A 23,136-nucleotide genomic window follows, 5' to 3' on the forward strand; every position below is an offset into this window, starting at 1 on the left:
GATGATTATTAAGCTTACAGCAATGTGGGCGGGCTGACACGAGTCAATGGTTTTAAAAAAATGTATCAGAACAACAAATGTTTGAAATTCCACTATAACTTAGAATTGATGGTTTTATTTACAAAATTACCTATTTCAATTATTTAAATATTGCATATGAAAATTAAAACTATTAAGTTTGCCGTCTAGAAAAAATCTCCCTTCGTTTTATCTCAAGCATGTAGTCTTATTTCGTTCTTCATTCGTTTCGGGTTGCATTGCGATATTCATCATACGAAAAAGGGTAAATATTCTTCTCTACAATAGTGCAGGGTTATAATATTTTATAAGCGGTTTTCAGTATTGCCGTCTGACCTTGTAAACATTTATGAAAAAATATTAGGCCTCCCTTCACTTTTTGTATCCTACCCTCATTCAGTAAGACAAACATATTTTTTCTAGTTTGTCATCGTCATTTTGTATCACACGTGTCTAAAATGAATATAAATGCAATTCGTTGCATCATGCTTGGAGAAATTTCCAAAAAAAATAATAACAAAATTGGCAATATAATTTCTTTTATGTTATCAAGTTCATATATCGGTATTAGACATGGATCTAAAAAGTTAATACTAAGAATATGATGATTTTTCTGTATAAGGTGGTGAGGAACGACCTTACATATTTTTGTGAATTCGCGGACATATCTGATAAAAAAAGTTCTAAAATTGTATTTAAGCACTTTGCTCTAAATGCCCCGAAAAAAAATTGTTCTGCGTTTTGTCGCACATAAAATCAACATGGTGACGATTCGCCAATAAAAAATTATATCCTTTTTTATGATTGGTAGATATCTAGCCATCTTTAATGAATTTGAAAAAAACGTGTGATGAATAAATCGGATAGTGTTGAAAATTGTCTGCTTACGTCATTTTATTGTCTATGATTCAAGCGTAGGTATTTTCATCTACATCTTGATTATGCCTGTATTTGCTGAAGTTTAGGAAAACAACGGTTGCCTTGTATGTATGATAGTTCAAGTGACTGCGCCGCAGATGAAAAATACTAAAGTAAGCGTTAATATATTGTTTTGATTATGTTTTTCATAACCGTAATGCTTTTAAGTTTTTAAACTTTTTGTTTGACTCCTTAATTATTTCTTTGGTATCCGAAGTAGTAACAAAAACGTTGTTTTGTCTTCACTGCAGTACTCGGGGTGTGGATATTGCGTTTGACATGTTTTTCTATAAAATTCAACCTCTTTCCTATTACAATAGTATCAAACAATATTCGGGTATGTATTCAATCTCTAGCCGTTCAAAAATATTTTCCGCATCTGCGATATTTGTCGCTGATCGCTAATTGTAGGTTAGGTCGTCCATTGCGACAAACGCTTTTGTTGCGACTCGGAATAATTCGGTGGCTTTTTGTAAGATATTTCATTAATCAACAATATGCAAAGCGCCAGTCCGCTGTATTAATAACTTTTTTCGTCTGTTTCAGTGTTGCATTAGGAGAGGAATGATTGCGTTTAGAACGAAAGAGCTGTGTTGTGTACCCATAGCAAATTTGATTATACCGTAAAACGAATCACATCGGATCTTGAATATGGCGACTATGCTGGATCAGGCATCCAAGTTACTGGACTTCAACCAGAAACTCGACATCGGGCTGTTAGACAATATTGTGGGATGTCTATACACTACGGTGGGCGAACAGCAGAGGGTGGCCCAGGACATCCTTACCACCCTCAAAGAGCACCCGGACGCCTGGACGCGCGTGGACACCATTCTGGAGTTCTCCCAGAACCAAGAAACCAAGTATTACGCCCTACAGATCCTGGAGCAAGTCATCCAGACGCGGTGGAAGGTCCTGCCTCGCAACCAGTGCGAGGGAATCAAGAAGTACATCGTCGGACTCATCATCAAAACCTCTTCGGACCCCGAGACCATGGAGAATAACAAAGTTTACCTCAAGAAGTTAAACATGATACTCGTCCAAGTATTGAAGAGAGAGTGGCCCAAAAACTGGGAGTCTTTCATCAGCGACATCGTGGGCGCCTCCAAGACCAACGAAAGTCTCTGCCAAAACAACATGGTGATCCTCAAGCTGCTCAGCGAGGAAGTGTTTGTATTCAGTGCGGGGCAGGTGACGCAGACCAAGGCCAAGCACCTCAAGGACACCATGTGCGCGCAGTTCAGCGAGATCTACACCTTGTGCCAGTTTGTGTTGGAGAACTCGCAGAACGCCCCCCTCGTGGAGGCCACGCTCAGCACCCTTCTGCGCTTCCTCAACTGGGTGCCGCTCGGATACATCTTTGAAACCAAATTAATCAGTACTCTAATATTCAAATTCCTCAATGTTCCCATGTTTAGAAATGTCACCTTAAATTGCCTGATGGAGATAGCGGGAGTGGAAGTGAGCAACTACGACGATATGTTTGTGGCGCTGCTGGTCCAGAGCATGGAGCAGCTGGAGGTCATGTTGCCGCTGTCCACCAACATCCGAGATGCGTACGCGGCCGGTCGCGACCAGGAGCAGCAGTTCATCCAGAACCTCGCCATGTTTTTGTGCACCTACCTCAAGGCGCACGGCGCTCTCATCGAGCGCAAGGGCCTCAACAACACGCTGCTCAACGCCCTCAACTACCTGGTGCTCATCTCCAAGGTGGAGGAGGTGGAGGTGTTCAAGATCTGCCTCGAGTACTGGAACATTCTGGCCATCAACTTGTACAAGGAGGGCTCCTACAGCGTCACCACGCCGCTGCACAACGCCAAGGGAGGCATGGCGCGCCGCGCGCTGTACGCCGACGTGCTTAGCAAGGTGCGCTACATCATGATCTCTCGCATGGCTAAACCCGAAGAGGTTCTCGTTGTGGAAAATGAAAACGGAGAAGTTGTCAGAGAATTCATGAAAGACACGGATTCTATCAATTTGTATAAAAATATGCGCGAGACTCTGGTCTACTTGACACATTTGGATTACACCGACACCGAAAGAATAATGACTGAAAAGTTACAAAATCAAGTAAACGGAACCGAATGGTCGTGGAAAAATCTAAACACCTTATGTTGGGCCATCGGATCTATATCCGGAGCCATGATGGAGGAAGATGAGAAGAGATTTCTTGTGACCGTTATCAAGGATCTGCTGGGACTCTGCGAACAGAAAAAGGGAAAGGATAACAAAGCCATCATCGCCAGTGACATCATGTACGTAGTGGGACAGTACCCTCGTTTCCTTCGTTGCCATTGGAGGTTTCTTAAAACTGTGGTAAACAAGCTATTCGAGTTCATGCACGAAACACACGACGGTGTGCAAGATATGGCCTGCGACACTTTTATTAAAATATCGCTTAAGTGTCGAAGATTTTTTGTCACCTTGCAGCCTGCGGAAGTGTGTCCTTTTATTGAAGAAATTCTATCTACTATTAGTTCTATTATTTGCGATCTGCAGACGCAGCAAGTGCACACATTCTACGAGGCGGTCGGTTACATGATCAGCGCTCAGATGGATCAAGTGGCGCAAGAGCGCCTGATAGAAAAGTACATGATGCTTCCCAACCAGGTTTGGGATGACATCATATCGCAAGCCTCCAGAAATGTCCACATTCTCATGGATCCGGATGCCGTCAAGCAGCTCGTGAGTATCTTGAAGACCAACGTGCGCGCCTGCAACGCCCTGGGTCACCCGTACATGGTGCAGCTGGGACGCATCTACCTAGATATGCTCAACGTGTACAAAGTAATGTCGGAGAACATCAGCCACGCCATCGCCCTCAACGGGGAGGTGGTCGCCAAGCAGCCTCTGATCAAGAACATGCGAATAGTAAAGAAAGAAACGCTGAAGCTCATTTCGGGCTGGGTCTCGCGATCTAATGACAACGCCATGGTCATGGAGAGCTTCATTCCCCCGCTGCTGGATGCCGTGCTCCTGGATTACCAGCGCACGGCGGTGCCGGTGGCGCGCGAGCCCGAGGTGCTGGCAGCAATGACCACCATCGTGGACAAGCTGGAGGGTGACATCACCTCGGAGATTCCCAAAATATTCGACGCGGTGTTCGAATGCACCCTGGAGATGATCAACAAAGACTTCGAAGAGTATCCCGAGCACAGGACCAACTTCTACCTGTTGCTGCAGGCGGTGACTACGCACTGCTTCGAGGCCTTCCTGAGCATCCCGCCTGCGCAGTTCAAGCTGGTGCTAGACTCCATCATCTGGGCCTTCAAGCACACGATGCGGAACGTGGCGGACACGGGGCTGGACATCCTGTACCGCCTGCTGCAGAACGTGGAGCACCACCCGATGGCCGCGCAGAGCTTCTACCAGACCTACCTGTGCGACATCCTGCAGCACATCTTTAGCGTGGTGACGGACACCTCGCACTCGGCGGGCATCACCATGCACGCCACCATCCTGGCCTACCTCTTCTCCCTGGTGGAGGCGGGCCGCATCACTGTGCCGCTCGGTCCCCACCATGCTAACAACACCCTCTATATACAGGTACCTTTCTTTTACTATACATATTGTCATAACTGTAGCCCCATCTAGCATTACTCGCATTCGTGACTAGGCCGAAGCCCACTCTACCCCTACTTATTTTCTAATTTCAAGTTGTAAATAATTCAAATAAAAATATGTTTCAAATTTTCGAAATACCTATATTCTACTCAGTTTTGTTTCTAAGCTTAACTAATACAATGAATCGGTGAATTTTATTTTGACAATCCATTATTTGTAGCGTCAATAGTGACCTTGAAAGGGTACGATTACCCTGGTTTTAGACATGTACTAAAATAATATTCTAAAATATTTTTTTACTAGCCATGTACTAAAATAATTGTTTAAAGTATTTTTTTAATCTTATAAATTTTTTTAATCTTTAAAATCTATTTGACAAATATTATAATTTTTTTGAATCTGGGCTGCCGTTATTTATGGGTAATGAAAGTATGACGAATTACTCTTTAGACCAAAATACACCCTTCAAGCAACTCATCAACTGACATTCTATAAGGATAGCTATGGTGACCTTTATTACTCGCTATATATTGTGAAATTCCTCAGTTAATACTTTAATCCACTTATTTTTTTGACTTATGACCAATAACAAAACTGAATGTATTGTAGCATCAAGCTGTTTTTCTATTTAATATTATTTTTACTTTAGATTTTATTTCTAATTGAAAATGATCAATATTATTGGATTTTTTTATTTATTTATCTCTCCTGTTTTGCTATTTTGAATTATGAACTAAGAAAAGTCACCGCCGCATTTACGAAATAAGTATTAATACATATTTTTTTTTACTGATATTTAGGTACAAAAATTATTAGTTTTGTATGTTTAAAAGTCTTAGTGTTTTCAATAACTATACCTGTCACAAATATACCCTGTTTTATTAAAAAATAGGAAACAAGGCAAACCAATACTGGCTCCACATCACTTGCTTCATTTTGGGGTATCAAACTATAAATTAGTACGATTTGCTAGCGTTATTTCTGGTTTTTGGATTTAATATGAAATAGAACAAAAAAGTGACTGTCACTCGCTCTATCATTTTGCGAGCAAATGGACTCTTGTCGAGTTTATGATATATACAAACTGGAAATGAATGCTTTATTTTTTGTAAAATGTGCTTTCTAGTTTTATTTGTAATTTGAGTTTTATTTGGTAAATACCACTGTTAACTTTAATTAAAAATGGATAGATTTTACTACAAAGTGACTGCCCAATCAATTAATGAAATTTCTACTTGTAAATGGACAGCCGCTCATCATGAGTATCGAGTATTTGATATGAATGCAGCTGACCTCGTTTTTTTCATGAATATGTTCATTTTTCAATTCTGAATTTTGGTGTGATTTTTTTTTATGTTTGAAATTTATTTTGATAATTTCCTCAATGCTCGGGAGATTGATTTTTTTCCCTTTTAATAATTGATTATTTTCTTACGTAATGACCATTTATTTAAACACCATTTTCTAGTTAGGATGAGGGAAAAAAAACATTCTTATAATGCAATATGCTAAACGGTGGTGGTTAGGTTTTTGTCATTTTATGCATTTTTGCAATTATATTCGAATCTGGCATCTGATCGTTAACATAAATATTGAGCGGTATAGAGTGCGAAGGGAAGTACAAATAGATGAACCTCATTTATTAAATGAACAGTATGGTCACCCTCCAGTGAGTTATTTATAATTTTTAATGGGATTAATTCTACACTTAGAAAACACGTGGTTTGTGTGATTTTTAGATGGCTTTTGACATTTTAGTTATATACTATAAATATATATGTACAAAATATGTCTACAATTTAAATGATGATTGAGCTTAAACCATATACATTTTTTTTTGAACTCTTACAATTTCTCCTTTACAAAATTAGCCTTGCGGTAAGGATATTTGTTTTATTAAAGTTGATTACTTTAAGAATCATGATTGTTTTTTTAATGAATGTTTTTGGGAAAATAAGGCATCATGACATAGGTATATGACACAGGTACACAAATCAAACACTTAGGGTGTTTGTGCACTACACGGAATTTAACCATCCAGCACTTCAGTTAGCGTGATAAAACGATGATCGGCTTGGATTGGCTTGTGGTTTTTTCCATCTTTCTTCGGATCGGTGCGTGATCACGCTAATATGTAACAGATAAGTAGATTGGACTAAGTAGAGTCTACTTAGTCCAAAAATGCAATAAAAATGTACTACAAAAAAAATGTCCCTTACTGTGTTTTAAATTTGGACAGCCGTGTTGTAGTCGCTTTAATTTTTCACACCGGACTGCCGGACGGTAAAATTCTGGGTAGTGCACAAGCCCCCTTAAATTTAAATTGAATTGGATTCCTGAATACTGATTGAAGTTTTAGTTTTTTTTCAATTAGCTAAAACATTTTTTATGTGCATATTTCTTAAAATATAGACATTTTAATTTGTAGTAAATCCATAGTAAGTGGCAATTTTGCAGTTTGTTGAAATACATTTATCTAATTTACTTAATTACATTTTGAAAAATGGAGCCAAACTAAATAAATGTTTTTTCTATGGTTTATTTATTTATCACCCTTGACTGGTACCTGAAGTGCAGGACTGATCACCTTGCCATCATATTATATTGTTAACCATCAACATTGATTCAATCTGGTATCCTCTGCACAATTGGGTAAGGATCATAACGATGGACCGATCAAGTTAAGGTAGCAGCATGCAACTCGGCGGTTGGAGCACTACGTACGTCAAGGGATAACCGGAGATGAGTCATTGCTTGGCAAGGGTCACAACCCTCAGTAATGAGGACTAAGACGAAGAAGAAGGATCATAAAAAGATGTAGCCGGATTTTCGTGAAACTTTTTAGCCCACCAGTGAAAGTGTGTCTAGTTGATTGATATAGTATGTAACCGAGCCACGTTAGCGGATTGTGCATCCAGCTCTGTAACTCATTCCTGAACTGTTTACAATTGACCGAGGCTGTTAACCTTTCTGAATGTTTCCAGGAATACGTAGCGACCTTACTGAAGAATGCCTTCCCTCATCTCAGTGAAGGACAGATAAAGATCACAGTTCAGGGACTATTTAACCTCAACCAGGACATCACATCCTTCAAAGATCACCTCAGAGACTTCCTTGTACAAATCAGAGTGAGTATTCATGCTTTTATCTTAAACTTGTAGGAATAAAAAAATATTATTATTATAATAAAAAAAGATAATAATTTATATTTGAAGCACTAACTTTGTGATTTTCCATTTTATAATTAAAATGTAACTTTGTTTTAAAATCACTATAAATATTTAATTATAACTTAATTATAATGTCTACCGGTTTCGAAGCTAACCGCTTCTTTATCAAGACTGATTAATACTCTTGACTGATTAATCAGTCTTGATAAAGAAGCGGTTAGCTTCGAAACCGGTAGACATTATAATTAAGGTATAATTAAATATTTATAGTGATTTGAAAACAAAGTTACATTTTAATTGTGATAATAGAAGATTTGTACTGAAAATGATGATTGAACATTGTATCGTAAAACTTTAATATTTTTTTAGAATTGCAATGAAACTTTTTATTTTATGGGCAACTGTCTATTTGATCTTTTCTCTAAAGATCACAATACTGCGCATCATTTATGTTTTGTCTCTTTAATTAAGAACAAAAGATGTAAAAGAATCAGTGTGTAGAATTATTATGGAACAGACTGGAAAAAATGACTAACCGGATTGGAGTCGGGACGCACTGTCAAACCAGATCGATCCTGACTAAGTTGGGTGTGGAAAAACTAATTTCTTTCTCAAATTTAAAAAAAAAATACTTCATTTCACGTTACGATTCCCTCACTTATTAATCTAGATTTTTTCCTTTTTCATTTTTAATTGATGACAAGCTCTGTGGTGTAGTTGGATAGCCACTCAATTGAAAAATGGCATGTGGGTTCGATTCCTTTATTTGTAATGTAGGTAATGTTGAGAATTCTCGTTTTCTATTCTAGTTGTAGTGATATAGTTTTCATTATTTCCTTCCCGACAATTCAGTTCATATCCGTAGACAAGCATCTAAAAAAGGTATTTTCGGTATCAGTTGATGCTAAGTTTGTGTAAAACCATAATTATTATTCTGTTTAAATTTACAAATGTCTTTACTTCCGCAGGAGTACACGGGTTCGGACGACAGTGACTTGTTCCTGGAGGAGCGGGAAGCGGCGTTACGGAAGGCCCAGGAGGAGAAGCGGCGAGTCCAGCTGTCGGTGCCCGGAGTCCTCAACCCTCACGAGTTACCCGAGGATATGCAGGACTAAGGCAGCTCCCCGTATCGCACGGCCGCACCACCCTTCGCCACCAATCTGTCATACTCTACAACTCATAATCATCGACTAAATCACATAACCATGGTGATTCTGTACGCCACGAGCCAAAACGTCTTAACTGCATGTTTTTCTAAAGATTAACATTATTTTTTTTCTGTCACATGTTTTTGTGTGATTGTTAAAAATCACAAATATGTTCTAGTGTTATGCATACAATACAAACACTGGAATATGTTTATTCTATTTTTGTTACGCAGGTAATACATAAATAATATGAGAAATTTAAAAAAATCTGCATTCTGAATGACCCATTCTGAGACATTGAGGTTTAAATCTTGGGGCCTGCCTAATCACACGTATGTGATATTGCATACCAGACACATTTGTGCCATGTCACAGATAGGCGTCAGCTACGGTTGACAATTTTGACAGATAGTTATAGCCTGCGTTTCATTTGAGAGGCAAATACCCTGTTTACCAGAGACATTGTTACTCTACAGTTTCAAACTATGATTTTACTAATGCATTTAAAATATTACTTTGAAATCATTGTTTGTTTGTAACAAAGTCTTTGGTTTGGTTTTCACTACATATTCAGAGCAGTTCTCCTGGTGACGGCCTACCCTTTTGAAACTTGCGGTGAAAATTGTAATTGATATAGTAATACCCCAAACATAAGTACACTATTGTCATATTAGTTAATCCCTTGAAAGGTCAATACTTCGGAGCTATATGAAAGAATAAAATGTATTATAAATAACATGCAACCGATGCTTTTTGCTCTGATGTACAGAATTATGTCCAAATACACGCTCATATTTTTTTAAACTATCAACAAACAAAAGAATTGTCGGTTACTGGGCTCATAACAATTCTTGGTTTTCCAAATTGTAATCTATTTTTTTTTTGCATTTATGTCCCTTGTTTAAAATGCTGTATTTACAATACTTTGACATTTTTATTTGTTGAAGTTTTAAAATGAAATTATGTTTAGAAAATGATTTTAAAATCTATATGCATAATTGAGGACTATTTTAAAATTTATGATGATGACTAATCTGTATTATGTAATGCACTGACTTTGAATAAGGTATTAGTATTTCGAGTCCAATTAAGTTTGTCCTGCATGTGTATATTAAATAACACATTGATCACTGCGAGGGCCACCTATGTCCTATTCGGTGTCAGCGAGCACACTCTTTGTATATTCGACTGCTAAGGGTGCGTAGGGGGCATCAATTTCTAAAATAACTTTAACACGGCCTTAGAAGATTCCTTCAATGCAACATACTCCTACCATGACGTACACTCGTGACTTATTTAAAAAAATATTTATCTACATATAGCACATAAACTAATTACATTTTCCAGGAGAAAAATGTTAAAGTTTAAAAAGAAAACTAAAACTATGTAGTTGACATGTTTTTTCATTGATCATTAAATATATTACTTGTTTAAGTAATAACTAATAATAAGAAAAATGCATGTTTCTCACATGAGAACTGAAAATGTCGCATATAAAAAATATCACTCACCATCACTATAGTTACGTAATACGGTGGCGCGTTAAGGAATCTAACCAACCCAACCCACAACTCCCGTTTTATTTGAAATAGGTTGGCGATCAATGTGTTAATTACAGAATGTGACGAATCTAAAATTCTATCTTTTTGTAAATATAATTTTAAAACAACCCTCTGAAGGCTTCTGTTTGTAATATTCAAAATTCTTCCTCATAGAAAAAATTCAGTGCCCATTATGATTCTATACAAATTAAACCGGGTTCAATTTGTGTGTGTTACGTCAATAAGCTATTATTTTGGAATACAGAACTCATCTGGTTTTGCTTCGGAAACTTTATTGAGAACTGTGTACATAATGCTTATCATATTTCATAAGGGTATTTGTATCGAAGTTATTATACCTGTAAACAAATTGATTATAATAGTTTTGCTTCATTAATTTTACGTGATTTCTCTTTTGTCAACAACTACTTTTTTTGATGTATGTATTTGAATGTCATCTAGAACGAGATATTTTTTAAATGTAGCATTTAACACTTTGTACTTCCTTCAGAATGTAATATACCCACGTAATTAAATTCGATATACATTTACAACCATTTCTTTGAACCTTATTTTGCCACTTGGAATAATATGTAATAATATAGATTTTGCCTTTGTTGAAAATCAACCCATTTTTTTTTAATTTGATGAAATAGATGAGTTGGTTAGGTTTTTAAAGATTTTACAATTTTATATGGAAATTATAAAACACGCCTTTATAATGTTGGTATCCTCCAATTAGTTTTTTATTGCTAAGGATTTATTATTCCCTTCTATTTGTATCCAAAAGGACTAGAGTGAATAAATTCTAAGTGAAAAAGGAAAAACGCTCTTTCAATTAGAATCGTGTCTGCAAGGGATGTTGGATTGGATGATTTGATGGCTGAAAGGGCGAATACGCAGAATTGTTTTGGTTTCCAACCATTTAACTATCCTGGGACCAATATGTATCGCTCACTGATCTCTTATACCCGCATCGTTTCTGTAAAATACCTCACCCGATAACAAGTTCCCTTGATTGTCTGTTCCGTGTACATTTGTGTAGTATTGGGTGGTCGGAGAGGAGCGGTAACTCGCGGCAAGCGTAGTTAGGTATAGAAGTCGTGCGGCGTGCGGCGTGTTGTCGAGGAAGGTTTCCAGTGATTATTTAGTTTTGCGTAGTTTAGTTATTCTACTGCTCCGTGGCTGTTAAAGTGACTTCCGGAAACCATCGTGGTGGTCGGAAGATAATACCATTTATTTATGTGAAGCTTTATCCGTGAATAATTTTGTATCTTTACATGATAAATAATTAACGTGAATATGTTGTTTGTTATTTGTACATTTTATATTAATTATAATGTCGAGTGTTGTACTTATTTGCTTAGAGCTGCAGGAGAGGGAGAGCTTTCTATTACGCTAATGACCGAGGTGTATTAATTAACATAATTTCACTATTGCGCTTATTATTTAGTATCGACTATGGAATCATTACATTATCCCGATTACACACGGTGTCCCGTGCAGCTATGTACTCTGGGGATAGTCCCTATGTGTGTTAGGAGGAAGCTAGCGTTGTATATAATACAAGTGGGCGAGTTTGAGTGTTCGGTTTAGTGTGTCGCTGCGCCGACCGCCGAGCCTCAGGTGTCGGGCGCGTGTGCGCGAGATCTGCCCAGTTTACAGAGTAAAGTTGCATTTAACACGATGACAGATTAGGTTAGGGGGAGTAGCAACCCGCGCTCGGGAGATGGATGATTAAGACGACGGAGAGAGGTTATTATATTAATAATATTATGAAATAGTTTAATTAGGCGATGTCCGATTGCGCGTGTATGGCTGGGAAAAGGAATGGCTAGCAGTGTGTGCGAAGGATGATTGTACGCACTGTGAATGATTTGTCTGGAAAAATAGAGATTTTTACAAAGTGAATATTTTTTTTTACTAGCCTCTACAATATTATTGTGGAAGTAAATAATAATTGGCCTTTTTTACGCGGGAACCGATCCTGAGGTACTTCTGTTTCCGGAAGGAATTGCTGGGGATTTTGTGTTTTTATTTACTAAACTTGTATAAAAGTATCCATTATCTTTATTTGTACAATGTAGTATTTCGGTTATGTAAGTTCAACAAGTGATTCTTTGAGAGAGTTTGGGCACTCGCCGCTCCTATTCCTGTCCTCCTTCCTGCGCCGTTATCATTGGGCCACTATCTCTCTACTTTACAAATGTTACGATATTCGGGCGGGGTGACCCGGGACCGTCTGGATAGGAATATGGAGTATCGAGTGCCATTGTATTCATTTTTCTTCCTAAATTATGAAATTCCAAGAAAAGCCTCTCATTCAAAAGTAAACATGGGATGGTCCCCATATAACTGTTTTCCTCCACACTTATTTTAGGAATAAAACTTTTTAAAACCGCTGCCGTGCTTTTATTTCAACCTCTAAATAACTAACACACCTCAGTATGCATCATGAAACTTCCATAATTGTGAATCATCATATTTATCAATAATTGGAGATTCCTCGGAGCTATATTGAGTATTCAATATTTGGTTGTTTTACCATCAAATTGCAGTTATTGAGTTATTATGCTGTTGGTTTGATTTTTGATGTATGATGTTTGTTACATCCGGTAATTATTTGACATATCGACTGAAAAATTGGTAAAAAGGCGTTTTGATACAACGGCGACCAAGTAAAAAATTATAAATATAGCATATTTTTCACTAATTATTAGCCTCCAGTATTATTAGAAATACTTTTAACTTGTTTTAAAGCAAGAATTTTAGGTTTAAAATGGTAAAAAATATTCAGAATAAACTTTTGCATGCTTTTCTGAATGGTATATAGCAGTGGTCCCCAACCTTTTTATCGCCATGTACCAATTTTACTGTGGCCCGCTGAGAGAAGACGTTGATTGTTTATATTTTAGATTGTGTCGATTAAATCATTTGAATTTTATTTTATTTAAATGCACCTTCAAAATAAAATATGGTACACAAAAAATTTATGTAAAGTGTTATAACATTTTTTTCGCTTGTTTCTTTGGAATGAAACAGTTCCATCTGGGGGTAATAGGAGAAAATGGCACCCGAAGTGTGTTGCTTGTGTCCAGTTTATTCCGTTGTTTTGTTTTAGTTGCTGTCGCTGTAGAAAAGAAATGGTAATAGAGATTTAAGTGCTGTGGTGGGCATCTCAAGATAATCCGCCATGACTTAAATCCAGAACACCGGCAGAGTTGAACATGGTTTTAAGGCCACCGTCATTTACAATCTCCAGCAGTTGATCTTCTTGTAGACATGCTAGATTTGCCAGGTTTGTCATTGAATGGGCCACGGATCCATTACTTCCGTTGGGGCCACTGGTATATAGGACAAAACAAGCAATAAAATTTGGTTTACATCATTTAATAGGGCTTAATGAGGAGAATTAAAAAAATATATTTACACGTTAAAAGTTCCTTTTTTAACTATTCAATGAAGTGAATTTATGAAAAATGATAATGGTTTTGATTAAAAGAAAAATGAAGGCTGCGGGTGTGGAATTGATGACATCGAAACATAAAAAAATGATGATGGCGAAGAATCATCTGTTGTGATACAAAAAAATCCTTTTAACTTTATTCATATAATTTATATACACATTGTCAGGCAGTTTTTTCCATCAATCCCGACCCTAATTAGTATACTAATAAGGGTCATATAACAAGTAACCGCAAACCCAATTCCGATTTGTACAATGTTTTTGGCATCTCTCGCGCTCTACCAATAGTAAGCAAATAGAACGCTTATAAGCGTCTCCTGTTCTCTACCAACAGTATGTGAAAGATGCTTTTAAGCGTTTCCGGCAAACAATGAGTAACAACACCAAGATGAAGCTTGGTCCACTCCATTTTTCTCTATGCTGCTGAAACATGGACCATAAAAGCAGCAGAAAGGAGAAAAATTGATGCCTTCGAGATGCGGTGTTGGAGGCGCATGCTCCGAATTCCATGGACAGCTAGACGCACCAATGAGTCCATTAGCCAGGAACTACCAAGTATCGGTAGCCGACCGTAGATAGATGGACCGATCAAATTAAGGCAGCAGCAGGCACCTCAGTGGTTGGAGCGCTACGTGCAGCGCAGTCAAGGGATAACTGGAGAAGAGTCATTGCTTCTGCAAGGGTCCACAACCCTCAGCAATGAGGAATAAGACGGAGAAGAAGCAAACAATATGTTAATATTGAAAAATAAATAAAGTAAATACATATACATATTTATAAAATCATTAATACTTTAATTTCACAGTCGTGTTGTGCTTGCATATTGGAAAATGTCTGGTATGTGTGTGGAATAAAAGACATGTGTTTACAAATTACTTATTTATTGTACATGATTATAAAATTAAATTGTATATTGTAAAAGAATGATTGCGTAAGTAACGAGGGGTTAAGTCTAGAACCTAATGCTAAAGCTTCTGTGTTCCTGTTTCGCAAGCTGCTCCCAGTTGTGCAGCTCACAGCGCTCTATCTTACAGCCCGGGGATCCTGTGTTCGTCAGCCAACCAATCCTGGAAACAAATATTTCTTTCATTAATTTATTCGGCAGTGACTTTGTAGTAAAATCCATCCATTTTTAATTTAAGTTTTACACAGTAAATACCACTTTTTCTCTTACAGTCTTTGAAAATGTTGCAGAACACATCGAAACGCGTCGCTCACTCCTTTCAACAACATCATAAATCAAAAAACTTGATTTTTCAGGAGATCGTTTTTAAAGTTTAAAAATATAATAGAATGTATTAAAAATAAATATCAAGCCACTTATTTTTATTTTCAATTGAGCATGTTTTCGGAATACCTAGAAAATGTACTATGTACTTCCCACCAAAAGCGGCATATTTTTAACATAATATTTACCCGCTATAGGGCAGAAAGCATTTTGAAGAAAAGGTATTGTTTAATTATTTTTTTTCAATATACTTAATATTTTTCAAATGGAGGAAAAACCTTCAGGTTTTACCTAAAAAGATCTGTTGCACGGTAAAAAGTTTAATAAGTGGCTTGATATTAATTTTTAATATATTTTATTATCTTTTTAAACTTTAAAAACGATCTCCTGAAAAATCAAGTTTTTTTTTTTTGATATACCATATGAGGTTCTTGAAAGGAGTGAGCGAAATGATAACCAAACTTTCAAACCATAGGGAAGTAAACCAAACTTATATATTTTTTTATTGTACGAGTGAGTAAATAAATCATTGAATTTGGTTTTCTGTTTGTGTTTGGCGTATTGCCGTTCTAGATTTCTTTGGTCAAGTATTCTTTCAAAGTTGGCAAGTGAATTTTGTACCTTGGCCATGATGTGGTCATAAGTCAAGGCATGTATATCATTGTAATAATTTAATATCGATGACTTTCATAAGACGCGTCGCCATCTTTTGGAAACGGTCCAAATTAAAATAAAAGATGATATTTTCACACTAATATTACGCCGAGGTATTTTGCCGCCAGCAGAGATCGTAAACATTCTAGTTACGCAAAATAACAACATTCTAAAGTATTTTTATAATTTCAACTTCTCGCAAGACAAATGTTTTATAGTGTATTTTTAACAACTTTTCATTCAATTTCTTCGTTATGTTTTAAGTTATTCGATTATTATTCACAAAAGTGAAAGTTCACCCTTACTGATCCAATGTCGAATCTCATTCGACATCGATTTTTTCTTTTAGGTCCCATGTCGGATGTTATTCGACAATTTTTCATCATTAGTATTATTTATTTAAATTCCAAGCTTACATTTTTGTCACTCGGATCTATTACAACAGTATGTGAAGCAGAGGACAAAAGATTTTTTCCGATTGGAATGTAACTGTCTACCTAGATTATTGTTTTTTTAATTTTGGGGGACCGGAAAGGGTAAACTGTCATCAAAGCCCAATATACAATGAATCGCAACTTGATCTTCTTTAAACCCAGGTAACATTTGACATAATTGAATTTTTGCTTAAAAAACTGTTTTTCCATTATCCCGGAACATGTTCGTATAACTTAATGCATTCTGGTAGTATGCCCTTCATATACTACTTTTGGAATTTGAGTAGTATGGTTTTTAATCATGGGTATAATCGTATTTAAAAAATGATGAATGTTACACAGTGTATAAAGTGGTCACTTAAACCACCCAATGACAGGCGATATGCCTCAAACATTCCCAAACTTCAATATTTCCATTTCAATTAATAATTTATTTAACATAATATTTATGTTAGATCAAATATCGTTTTATTAACTATTTGTAACCGCACTCGTACAAATTCGAAAAAAACATCTGAAAAAACTCTGTCCGACAATGTTTTATATTGCGTATGTTGTTACGTTCAACAGATGGCACTGCCATTGTGGTTAAAAAGGTATTTGAAAAAATATAATTTTATCTTTGAGTGAAAAAAACACCTGTCAGGTATTATAAAAACACGCGGCGATTGCAACGCAGTTTCAAAATTTTAAAGCAATTAGTGAATAGTTTCAGCAGGTTTGAGATTTCGAACAAACGAATATTTACACTATTATTAATGTAGATAGTATACTGCATAGTATTCTATATAACATACCAGTTTTAATATTATATAAAGTATGTTGAAACATCATATTGTAACTACATATTTCAGATATGTTATCATAACTCCGAGATTTTTTTTTTACCGAGCGTCCAAGTGACTCTGAAATCTTCTACCTACGTCTTATGCAACTCCGCTTATCATGGCCCTACTTGGACTTCAACTTTATGAGTTTTATAGCCTACTCGTGAGTGGATTTCCTATTTATGTTTAAAGTTACTTTAACTTCTTGAGTGAAAATTCTAGGCAAAAACACTCGCTCCAAGATAGGACCGAAGCGGTTTATATTTGGAATGCATTATATTTCGGACCGGTTCATTAAAATTTCCTTTCGAGTTCTGCCTCGCCCTGTTTGCTTAAATTATCCTCGCATAGTGTTATGATACGTATAAAATATCATTTTAACACTTTTTTTACATTTGATTTTATTAAAAGAATTTCCTCGAATACCATGCAAATTTTTACTCTTAGCAAAAAATGCACATGTTAACAAAAACATTTATAATTTCTGTACGAATCGATAGATTATTATGATTTTTTCAATGAATACTCACGACGTTAAATAATATTTATGATTTAATAAGTGGCCGTTTAAATTATGAGTAAAAAGTGTCGCATTGCGATTCATTCTGGAAACATTTCGTATTTATTAAAACTATTCTCTTCAAAATGTAACATTTTCACAAATAATAGTCTCTCTTCTTCTTCTACTTGGTGTAGGCCATGTGGCCTGTTTTTAAGAGGGATTAGCCTCCTCGATGTCCACAATTAATAGTGCTTTTTTGTTGTATTTTATTTTCAGTTCGTAGTAAATATAATTTTTAAATGAATAATTCAAATTTGAAATCGATATAGTTATTTGCGTAATTGTGAGAATTATTTCCAGTACGTAGTTTTTCTAAACCGACTAATCGGTGTTTGGTCGTTGACAAATGGCAGCAAAAAGCCGACTTTTGGTAGTTAATGTGTTAAATATATTTAATCTCCAGGATGACAAACTTCAAGACACGTGCAACACAAACGAAAGCCAAGAAAGAAATTCGCTGAAAATTCGTACAGTGAGAGTGTACATACATAACGTACGTTAAACAAATTATTTCCTGGATCAACCTTGCGCTTACCCTTGTGCCAATTTCACATGTGGCTAATTTAATTTCCTGTTTTCAATTCCTAGAAACGGACAATTACTCGCTGCCTTTGCCTGCCCACGAATGTAAATCTTCGCTATCTTTCCGACGTCAATCGATAAGCCGATTAACGATTGACATAAATATCACCAACAACGTAAAAACTGATTAGCAAATTACGTAGCTAATGAGATAAAATAAACTCGTTTATCTTCATAATTGTTGTTCCGCATCGATTTATGTACATGTCTATCGAAAGAAAGTAGTATTTGAATGACATTTTTGTTAAATTGTATAGTATTATGTAATGTTATAGTACGTACATCCAGTGCTGGAAAATGCCGAAAACTAATTTTTTTATGTATAACTTTTTTATTATTAAATAATGAATATTAAATTTCATTTGTAAATGTTTATTTCTTAATAAAAGGTTATTTTTTATATTGACTAATTTACATTGCGAATTAAAAATATTTGGTTTATGGGAGGTTATCTGCCATTGGCCTGGTCGATGAGCCATCAAAATTGAATTGTGAGAATATACTAAAAAGCCTAAACAACAAAAACTGTAGAAAAAGTTTTCTGGGTAGTGGGGAAAACTGAACATATTTTTTGTAACCCGACGTCTTTTTTTACACGTGTAGCGGCAATATATATATATATATATATATATATATATATATATATATATATATATATATATATATATATATATATATATATATATATATATATATATATATATATATATATATATATATATATATATATATATACATATATATACATATATATACATATATATACATATATATATATATATATATATATATATATATATATATATATATATATATATATATATATATATATATATATATATATATATATATATATATATATATATATATATATATATATATATATATATATATATATATATATATATATATATATATATATATATATATATATATATATATATATATATATATATATATATATATATATATATATATATATATATATATATATATATATATATATATATATATATATATATATATATATATATACACATATATATATATATATATATATATATATATATATATATATAATATTAATAATGGCTATTTCTTTTTGATGAAATAATCGAAATGATTAATTTATGTATACTATACGCGTGAACGCGTTTTTGATACCGCCCCAGATAAATAATGTAGCACAAAAATATTTTAATGGATGTGGAAGCGCTATAAATATTCCAGTGAAAGTTAATGTGAAAATATCTTCAAATCTTTTGTAGGAATATGGATATTTCCGGACGATATTATACATTGGGGTCACGATTTCGCGTTTGATAAAAGTTGATTCGAAATAGTCAGGAAGCTATTTGAAATTTGATACAACTTACTCATATTATTCTACTTACGAAATATATATTTATATTTAAGGAATTTTTCCACCTTTTTCCCGATATCAATTTCATTCCTAAGTTTAATTTACCGTGTTAAAATATTTTATCTTTCCCTTAGTTTCACTTGGGTCATCTATATTTCATGAAATATATTCTACTCAATCTTAGATGCAAAAATTTGGAGCGCAAGTCTTGATTAGACAATTAATCTGATTGATTATCTGAATTCATAGAACCAACGAACGAGTCGTTAGTCATTAGTCTATTAGTCGTTAGTCGTTTGTCTATTAGGACCAAAGTGGTGCTACTCGTATTAGGGGCGGCTGCAGAACCTCTGAATGCTCCGTAGCTGATAAAACTTGTATTAGTTTACGTTTTTATGTTTTTGTTAAACATTTTATGTTTTTATTATATTTATTCATCGTATATGCTATATGTAGGTACCTTAGAGGTTTACACACTTCACCTGAAGGTTTCAAATAAATTAATATAACAATACGCTTTAGCGTATTGTTATATTCATTTAATATATAATCTTTTATTGTACATAAAAGTTGATGGTCTGGTTATGCATTTTTAAGCATCATAGTTTTTTGATAGAAATATATTTATTTTTTAAACTTACAAAATGACTTCGTTTAAAATTACAGTACATTTTATGACATTATAACATAATTAAAATGTCCATAAGTTCCGAATCAAACTACTTCTTCCTTAGAACAAATCAATACTGGAGAATATATAATACTTTACATTATATATAATTAATACATTGATTAATATATATACATAATATATATATATATATATATATATATATATATATATATATATATATATATATATATATATATATATATATATATATATATATATATATATATATATATATATATATATATATATATATATATATATATATATATATATATATATATATATATATATATATATATATATATATATATATATATATATATATATATATATATATAGATATTTCAATTGAATATCATATTTAGGCAAGCTTAAACTGTTAAAAAACAGAAGAAATATGTTCGCAGTTCGGAGTAATGAGTAACTTTAGCATGTTATTAGAAAGATCACGTGAAGTTCACAACTTACATTACGTCTACTCTGTCCTTGTGTCCTTGCAGTTTCCCTAGGATGGTGCCCTTCTTAGAGTTCTTCACCCATCCTCCAATTTGGAGCTGATCAGCTAACTCTCTGCAGTACTTCGTAAAGTACAGTCCTGAAATCAAACATTTTTATTGATTGACAACCACACTACTCAAATGTTTGTAACTTCTATATATTTTGTTCAAATCATAGTGCTCGAATCTCTAGAATTTTACTAGAGACATCTATGGTGAGATGTCAAAAAAATAATTTAAAAAATAACTCCTATAATCGGAGATGATCCAGATTTGTGAAGTACTGTAGAACGGGGCTACTTGAACTTTGATGTGTTACTTGAGCCCAGTACAAAAATATTTAGATCTGTATTTGGTATACAATAATGAACGTATCGACATGATTCATTGTTTCCCTGACAGGTGACACTTATACGTTCGTTATTGTATACATTATTATTATTGTATACATATACAGACCAAATACAGATTTAATTTTTTTTTGTACTGGGCTCAAGTAACACATCAAAGTTCAAGTAGCCCCATTCTACGGTATTTGGACACACTCAAAATGTTGTAAATACAAAATTAATCACTTCGAATAATTTATTGCTTTTATATACATAAAAATAAAATAAAGTTCTTGAAATATAATTAAAGGAAATAACCTATGTTAAATTATAAGGTTTTTATTTAATGACGGTCTCTTATACATTTTATATTTGTATTTGGCTAAGGTTCTACATTTTATATTTCTGTTCTGATTTTTAACACATTAACTACCAAAAGCCGACTGGTCAGCTTTTTGCTGCCAACTGTAAACGATCAAACACCGATTAATCGGTTTTTCTACCCTACGTACTGGAAATTATTCTCAAAATTAAGTCAATCACTACATCGATTTCAAATTTGAACTTTTCATTTGAAAAAGATATTAGTACAAACTAAAATATTTATATATTTTTTTAAAGTAAAATCTTTGAAAAACTTTTATACTTTACTATCCCTCATCACAACTTTGCATAATATTATGCTCATATCTTATACATTCTTATTAAATAACAACTAAGAAAAATTGATTTTTAATAACATTTATTATTATCTAAATTTTATGAAATCTTTATTGTGTTGGTTATCCAATTTTTTTATTATTTTTTATCAATGAGAAATACAATACGTTTTCACAAGTTAACTATTTTCGCACGATTTTTTTTTCTCCACTTTTTGTATTTTAATTTAGTTAAAAAAAGCTACGTATCCATTTACTTATTACGACTTGTAACATTCGCGTACTCTTTTAAAGTTTGATTTTAGCGATATAAACACTAACACGATTGACCTATAAACACTTTAAGCGAAGATTTTCATAACATAACGCCACTGATTAGTCGTTTCGGTCCTCGGGAGTTCCGGAAGTGGGCGTGTCCGGCGCCTCGAGGCAGGTGAGTTACCTTGGACATTGCCGAACACCTCGTACTCCACGGAGACTATAGGGACGTGATCCTCGACCCCCATGTTATCAACTGACACTCTCTGCGACTCGCCGCTCGACGCTCGTCTCCCAATATAAATAGTCTAGCCCGCGGCTATTTTCAACTCCCATCCCACCAATCGAGCGTCTTAAGCCGTTTCATAATGACAGGCGAGGACACTCACTTCCGATCGATCAATTAGCGATCACCACGGAATATGCCAATGTAAATTACCACGGATTTCAAACTGATTCCATCGGCATGTGAAGGATGCTTTAAATGACAAAGATTCACTCTCAATATCCGGATTGGAACGAGAAAGGAACCTCTCACGCATTTATTTATTTAAACTTCATGTACAGAAAAGAAGTAAGTAGGTACATTGGCGGGCTTTTTGCTAAAAAGCAATATTTTCCAGCCAACCAAAAACAGACTAGTGATATTGATACCATATATAAAACGTTTGACACCATACATAGCTGTTTGCAGTCATTTTTTAAATGTAAATTCACAGTTAAATCGAGATACAATTTTATGTTGTTTCACATTTTCAATAAATTTCGCAACTTAGTTAATTAAAATTGCTTTCGCAAGAGAAGGTCTGACAGGAAGTCTAGATGCTTCTGTATCAGATCTGGGAATGCGGTGGGACAGCTTTCAATGTTTGCAGTCAGAGGGTAGATGGCACTTGAAAACTGTATTCGCTTACTAAACTCGTAGCTGGATGCTGGATCAATAATATTATATCATTTTTATTAATTTGTTCGGTTGTTACTTTAAAGTAATCAAAAATTTTAAACGCAAACAATCAAATATTCAAATGAAAAATGATACCAGAGACCCGAAACGATAACTTATGTAAGTCAGAAGGGCTTTCTTATGTTAGGTCAATCTTTTTGGGGCCTAAAACATTGACTCAAGACCAACAAAACCTGTATTGTTGTTCCCATTGTTTTTCTTTTTGTACTCTTTGTACTTGTTCCAAATACTAAATACAATATTTTCACAATTAACATAGCTTATAACATTTGTTCGTAATT

The 23,136-nt window shown here is 34.4% G+C and overlaps 2 protein-coding genes across 2 annotated transcripts; one reads left to right on the forward strand and one right to left on the reverse strand.

Moving 5' to 3' along the window:
* The first annotated feature begins 965 nt into the window (after positions 1 to 965).
* LOC148305949 (exportin-1-like) lies at positions 966 to 12,761 on the forward strand. The gene is made up of 4 exons (XM_088265783.1): positions 966 to 1,049; positions 1,483 to 4,482; positions 7,485 to 7,628; positions 8,639 to 12,761. Exons 2-4 carry the CDS (start codon positions 1,588 to 1,590, stop codon positions 8,783 to 8,785), a joined length of 3,186 nt encoding a protein of 1,061 aa, XP_088121909.1. The 5' UTR covers positions 966 to 1,049; positions 1,483 to 1,587; the 3' UTR covers positions 8,786 to 12,761.
* A 1,928-nt stretch (positions 12,762 to 14,689) lies between these two features.
* On the reverse strand, positions 14,690 to 22,182 carry LOC148305950 (acylphosphatase-2-like). The gene is made up of 3 exons (XM_088265829.1): positions 22,076 to 22,182; positions 20,617 to 20,743; positions 14,690 to 14,892 (listed from the first exon to the last, which is right to left on the reverse strand). The coding sequence occupies exons 1-3, from the start codon at positions 22,137 to 22,139 to the stop codon at positions 14,778 to 14,780; spliced, it is 306 nt and encodes a 101-aa protein (XP_088121955.1). The 5' UTR covers positions 22,140 to 22,182; the 3' UTR covers positions 14,690 to 14,777.
* Between the last annotated feature and the right edge of the window lie 954 nt (positions 22,183 to 23,136).

Source organism: Brachycentrus maculatus, unplaced genomic scaffold (genome assembly GCF_059751285.1).
Source record: "Brachycentrus maculatus isolate JH-2025_06_01 unplaced genomic scaffold, ASM5975128v1 h1tg000258l, whole genome shotgun sequence".
Classification (NCBI taxonomy): Eukaryota; Metazoa; Arthropoda; class Insecta; order Trichoptera; family Brachycentridae; genus Brachycentrus; species Brachycentrus maculatus.